Below are 6077 nucleotides of genomic sequence, written 5' to 3' on the forward strand. Positions count from 1 at the left end.
ATAAACTTCTAGAACTAAGACATACTGTTTTTTTTTCTCTTTGTAGATTGCTACAGAACCTCCACCTTTGCAGGAGATACCCCCAAACTGCCACCCTCTAACCCATGACCTTATAGTTGCGGGATTACAGAAGGATCCAAGTAACAGAGCAACAGCGTCACAGCTCAAAAACAGAGTGGATGAGGCATTGACAAAAAGTAAGTACTGTGTTAAAAGCTAGTTAAACTCCACTGTATGGAACTGATAGAACTTTATTCTCTTTTAGATAGTTTTGAGGATATTCATTATCATTCTTTATTTGGAATACTGAATGTTAGGCTTTATTACAATAAATATTCTTCTAATCTACTCAGATCTATAAAAATATTGTAATGTACTTAAAATATGTAGTGTCAATTTTACCCACAATTAGTAGCAATTATCATGGTTTCATCATCATTCCTGGACAAATCATTTCATAATTGCAAAGCCAATATCTGAGACAGTAAAACTTTGTTGTGGCTAAAGTGTAAGGGCACAAATTATTTCTGGGAAGCCTCTAACATAATGGAAGTCAACTTATAAGAGATTATAGGAAATGAGGGGCTATAAATGTGGCTCTCAAAATGCTGTACATTTTATGAATTATACGTAAGGCAATAGAAAACTAGCAGAGACTGTGGACATAGTAAGGTATAGTAAAAGACAGCAGTCAGGTTGCTGGAGATAGTCAGAGATGCTGTAGAAATTGGTTTCAGCTATGCCTTTAGTTTATAGGATAGTCAGAGACTGCAGGCAACTATGGGATTGGATAGAAAGGGCATGCAACATGGAAATAAATAAACAAACCATGTTTCTAGCAGAGACCAGTAAACACCTAGGAAAGGGAAAGCATTGACTACTGAGGCCCAAAGGGCAAAGAAGAAGCCAAACCCAACCGAAAGGATGCCTAAAGCTCTCCTTTTGGGCACCAGGACCCTTAACAATTTACCAGCTTGTTTGTATATATACTGGACATAAATCTAGCTTTTGAGCATCAATATAAATCTTAGCTGTCTCACAGCGAAATGCGTAGCTGCCTTTAGAAATGTTAAGGCTGACCACCGTTTTCTGACATTTCTTTTTAGTTGGAGGTCTGAGCTCTCCATACGATTCGGGATACAGAGAACCCAGGAAATTTCCTTCAACCAAAGGAGAACCTGAGACTGCAAATCCCAAAGCCAAGCTGTTTCCTGAAGAACCTAGACCTGTGCTTAGCCAGCACGTCAAAAACATAACACAAGACTCTTCTTTCACAACAAATGTCAGAAGCGTGGAACAAACCCGAACCTCATGTGAAATGGAGCTTGAGCGTTTAGAAATAGGTAGAACAACAATTCCTAGTTTTCATTTGGAAAAAGTCATACCTGGGGTGTTTAAGAAATGTGTTTCTCAATGATTTTGACTTTTTGTTTGTGCAGATCTGTACAGAGAAAACCTCTTATGCTCTCTTGAGGATACCCAGTATTTCAGAGCGGATAGTCGGGATTCACTGCTCAGTGGCAAGGTATGGATATGCTATTTTGTACAGAATTTACTTTTCACTGTCATATCTCCTGATTTAAAGGGTCCTCCTATTGATAGATAGATGCATTACAGATAACCTGGCAGCTTAATGTTCATTAGTGTATGTGGAGGTAAGATCTTTGCCCTAGACCTCATCTATTTATCGAAACACATTCATGGAGGTCTATATTTTTCTGCTAAATGTTCATTATGAAAATACTGCAGAACTATAATCTCCAATGGAATGAGTTTGCTGTACCTAGAAGGCTTTTTGCATTTATACCCACATGGCATCACCATCCAGATTATTTTATAGTTTAACATGGTAACTTTAATGTTTCTAGATTACAATTCCATTGTTTCTTACATTTTGCCTTTTCCTTTGCCCTAAATCAACTAGAATCAATCACAAACTAGATTAAAGATTAAAAAAAACTTGAAAGATATGGATATTCTTTTTTGAATGATGCATATTCTCTTCTTTTATCTTGACGCTACAGGAATCCATGAACACTTTGGATACTAGAAGTTCTGGGATCCATTCATGGGACAGCCAAATGGAACCATGGAGCCTACAAAGCGACACCCTGTTTAGTGGGGGGAGCACAACCACCCCCAGCTGGTTCACTGGTAGGTTAATTGTACATTCTAAGAAAGTTGCCTTTCAAATAAGTTTTTATACTCTAGATCAGGCTTTCTTAACCTTTTTACCCCAGAGGAACCCTTTAAAATATTTCCAGGTCAACAAGAGCTGAAATATTATTTTCCTTACATTGGTAGTTTGAATGCCACTCTAAAGACAGATGAATGGTCTCTGGTGCCATGCTGCCGATTCTGAAAAGCAGTGTATGCTCAGGAACTATGCAAGCACTAGAATTCTATGCAACTTTAGTAGAGATGGGCTGCCCTAGATCAAAAATGACTGCCCAGGAATTCATTGATCCAAACAATGTTGTAACCAGCACATGTAATTTAGAACACATACTAATACTTCCATGTTCGTTTATGTTTCAGGGGTAAAAGTTCAATTGCAAACTTTCAGTGGTGAAACACTGCAGATCTGGGAGTCTGGCAGAACCAAGCTGGGAGACCTAGCTGTGGGCATCAGCAGTCAGGTAAGAAGCATAACTCTGCACCAAATATGACAGAGAACAAGGAAGGTCGATTGTATGACTGTACTGTAAAACTATGCCTCAACCTATTTATTAAGCCCTTTGAGACTAGAAACAAGCCATGGCATGGTATTTTTGCTCTCCTTTGGTGTGTTATATATGTAGTTTAACATTTTGGTATACCTGTTTGTGAAGTGTAAAAAATACCCGATTCTGCCAGAAATCCTGTGAGATGATAACATCCTGTGCTCAAGAAGGGGTTATAAGTAGGGGTGGGTAGATAAAGAAATAACTGTGTCATTTCTAATCCAGTGGATAACAAGTAAGGAGATCATCTGATTCTATGAATAATTGAATAACTGCAACTTATAACTGCAAAAGGAATTTTTGTTCTAAAATTTAAACTTTAACTTTTTCAAACCTAAACTTTATCTACATTCCATTCAAAAATCCATTTACTTATAACAGTTCGTTCATTTACTCTGAACAGTCTTGTTTAAAGCTGTAGTTTTGCAAGAACTTTTCAAAATGCCTTAATTCTTCTTTAACACATCCAATAATGCAGTTATTAGCGTTAGGTAAATGTTTTCTTCAAATAGGAGTATAAACCAATCTGCATTAGCATTACTCTACTATTTAAATCTCCATATTAAATCTAATTTTCTCTTTTGTATAGATCCAAATCAAACCATTCACTATAGTGAATAAAGAGGGAAATCAAATCCCATGGAAGACAGATATTGCAGACTGCGATATTGAACTAAAATGTGCTTTGGCCCAAGACCGTGGAGGCACCTGGCTGTGGAGAGTCAAAAAGGGGAAGATAGAAGAGAGCCACACAAAAGTGGCAGATACTGGCGGGGGAAGAGATGGTTCTGTCATCCTTATACCCGAGTAATTACTGTGTACAAGGAACTTATATTATACGTGGCTTTTAGAAAGATAATGGTTATTCTTAAGGTCACTGCCATCACTAAAAGCATCTTCCTCACCCTATGTGTCCTTGACACACATATGCTCCCATTGTACAATCTATATCTGGTTGTGAACATGGTAACATGCCTGTATGCACACACAAACAATGGGGGATGTACCCAAAACTGAAAAAACTTATGTAATACTCATTGGTAAAATATTTTCACGTTTTCTGAGCCATTTCACTTGTTGTCAATAGAAGCCGATTCATGGGTGCTGTCTTGTTGTATGTTTTGACTGGTCGAACTTCAAGTTTTTATATGAATATCGTGTTCTTTTTACTCATGGCAACTGCCCGGATTCTTAAAAAAGCAAAACCTAAGACTGTGTGGTGGATATAACCCACCATATGTTACCATCAATCTTTTCGCCCTACTTTGACAAATGACTTATTTAGGTCAATTCTGAAATGTGAAACAATATATGAATTGTCTTAAAGTTTCCTTGCACAAGACACTTTACTTCCATATGTCAACTTATGTACAATATTCAGAGTTGGACATACAACTATGAATACAGGATGACCATTTATAGATAGCTAAGGGTGTCATTTTCTAAAGCAACTACATTTTTTGTGATAACTCCACTTAATGTAAATAATGTAATAAGGTCTTGAAAGCCTTGCATGGTCTTTAATAGTATACAGTAAATACATGGGGACGGCTTTAACATTTATTCTATGCTGATCCCACTATCACTGTCTATCAAAGAGAGCCATGCTGTATTCAATGACCACAAAAAAAAACACCTACAATGCCTAGTGAATGTGTGAATTGCTTTTTAATAATTAGAAAGATTCTTAAAAATACATCCTATAGATAAACTAAGGGGTAAATATATAAAAAATATTATACTTGCACTATCTGATCTCTGTTGAGCTCCATTGAGATCCTTCAGCTGAATAAAGCAAAAATATGTACCTTGTGCATTATGTTTTTTTCCAAGCAGCATTATCTTCATAGGGCAGCCATAATGTTGCTTTTTACACTGGTTGCATCACTATTGTGCTGGGATAATATGGGGCCAAGATTCAAAACTGAATTGTGACAGACACCTTTGTTTAGATGAGCTGCAAAATTCGAGGAAACATAAAAACTGATCTAATCAGAGTCCTTAATAGTTGGTATTAATACACATCAACTTCATGTACATAGCACTATCAGTGTGTGTTTTTCAAAAAACATTTTGTGTTTTTGTATAGTTTGTTATTATTTGTGTGCACAATTGTAACTTTTTTTTGATCTTATCCCACTGTAAACAACAGACTGCACACAGTAATGATTGGTTCCTAGCCTACCAAGGCTGGAAATGAGGAAACCAATTGAATTTGGGGTACTTGTTTTATTCAAACAATAAAGTATTTGACATGTCCCCTGTTGATTAATGCGAACCGTAATCATACCTCCAGCTATGTACTGTGTATCAGTGCTACTAAGCCACCCACACCTATTGCTTGTGGCTATATTCGCCACCATAGACAATTGGTAATGTAAAGGGCGTGGAAGTTTTAAATCCAATCAGTTTGCCCAGTGTCTGTACACGTAAAACATAACTTAGCGTTATAAGGAAACTTCATTTTTCAACTTCATTCCAAGATGAGCCTAAAGGGAAATTCCAAAAAAGAGCTCTTTCTTTTACAAGGACTCCTATCCTAGCTATTATTTGCATTAGTTCCAATTTTCATAAAAAAACCACATAAAAAACCACACATTTCTGTGCAGAGAATGATCCTCTGACTCCTATGTTCTCAGGCAGTAAAATTTGTTTTTAATCTATGTTGTTGCTTGCACTGTACAGTTGGTGGATACAAATAATTCATCTTTGCCTCGACTATTGTTCTTTCTGGGCTCTTCATCTTGGACCAGTTAGAACAATAGGATAAATGACAAATAAAAATACCCTTAAACAATATTTTGCTTTTGTGAACACATAAAATATTAAAATTAATAATGAACTAAAATCAATTTGTAATGTATCTTGATTTCCACTTCTGGTAATAGTGATGTATTGTAAAGGAATCACATTGTAGAGGTTACAGGTTAACAAAATGTATTAGAAAAATGTTGTGATTAACAAATGGGTGCAATAAATAATTAAAATTCTTTGTAACTTTCAGAATAAAGCAATATGGTAATACATTAAAGTGCATCTGAAATTGTTTGTGTGTATTATACAAATGTATGTTTATGTACTCATAACTTTGTGTTAAAGCAAATTATATATATATATATATATATATATATATATATATANACACATACAATTACTTTAATTACACAAAAATGAGAAGAGTTATTACCTTTGCAATGAGTTCTCATCATTTTGTTCTTATCTGGAATTTCATATCAGGGAGGATCATGCACTCATCATCAAGTTGCTGAAATGAGAAGAAAAGAAACATTAGAAATTGTGGTAGTAAAGTTGTATGACACAAACATAAATCTGCAATATGTGGCCATTCTGTAA

At 35.7% G+C, this 6077-nt stretch overlaps 1 protein-coding gene across 4 annotated transcripts in view; it reads left to right on the forward strand.

Moving 5' to 3' along the window:
• Positions 1-5754, forward strand: part of MAP3K14 (mitogen-activated protein kinase kinase kinase 14) — a 28013-nt gene extending 22259 nt beyond the window's left edge. For all 4 annotated transcript variants that reach the window (XM_072414631.1, XM_072414634.1, XM_072414635.1 and 1 more), the window contains 6 exons: positions 47-197; positions 1107-1343; positions 1440-1525; positions 2025-2154; positions 2539-2639; positions 3313-5754. In XM_072414631.1, the coding sequence (XP_072270732.1) occupies positions 47-197; positions 1107-1343; positions 1440-1525; positions 2025-2154; positions 2539-2639; positions 3313-3534 (927 nt within the window). In that variant the 3' untranslated portion in view covers positions 3535-5754. The remainder of the gene's footprint in view (positions 1-46; positions 198-1106; positions 1344-1439; positions 1526-2024; positions 2155-2538; positions 2640-3312) is intronic.
• Positions 5755-6077: the final 323 nt, after the last annotated feature.

Source organism: Pyxicephalus adspersus, chromosome 6 (genome assembly GCF_032062135.1).
Source record: "Pyxicephalus adspersus chromosome 6, UCB_Pads_2.0, whole genome shotgun sequence".
Lineage (NCBI taxonomy): Eukaryota > Metazoa > Chordata > Amphibia > Anura > Pyxicephalidae > Pyxicephalus > Pyxicephalus adspersus.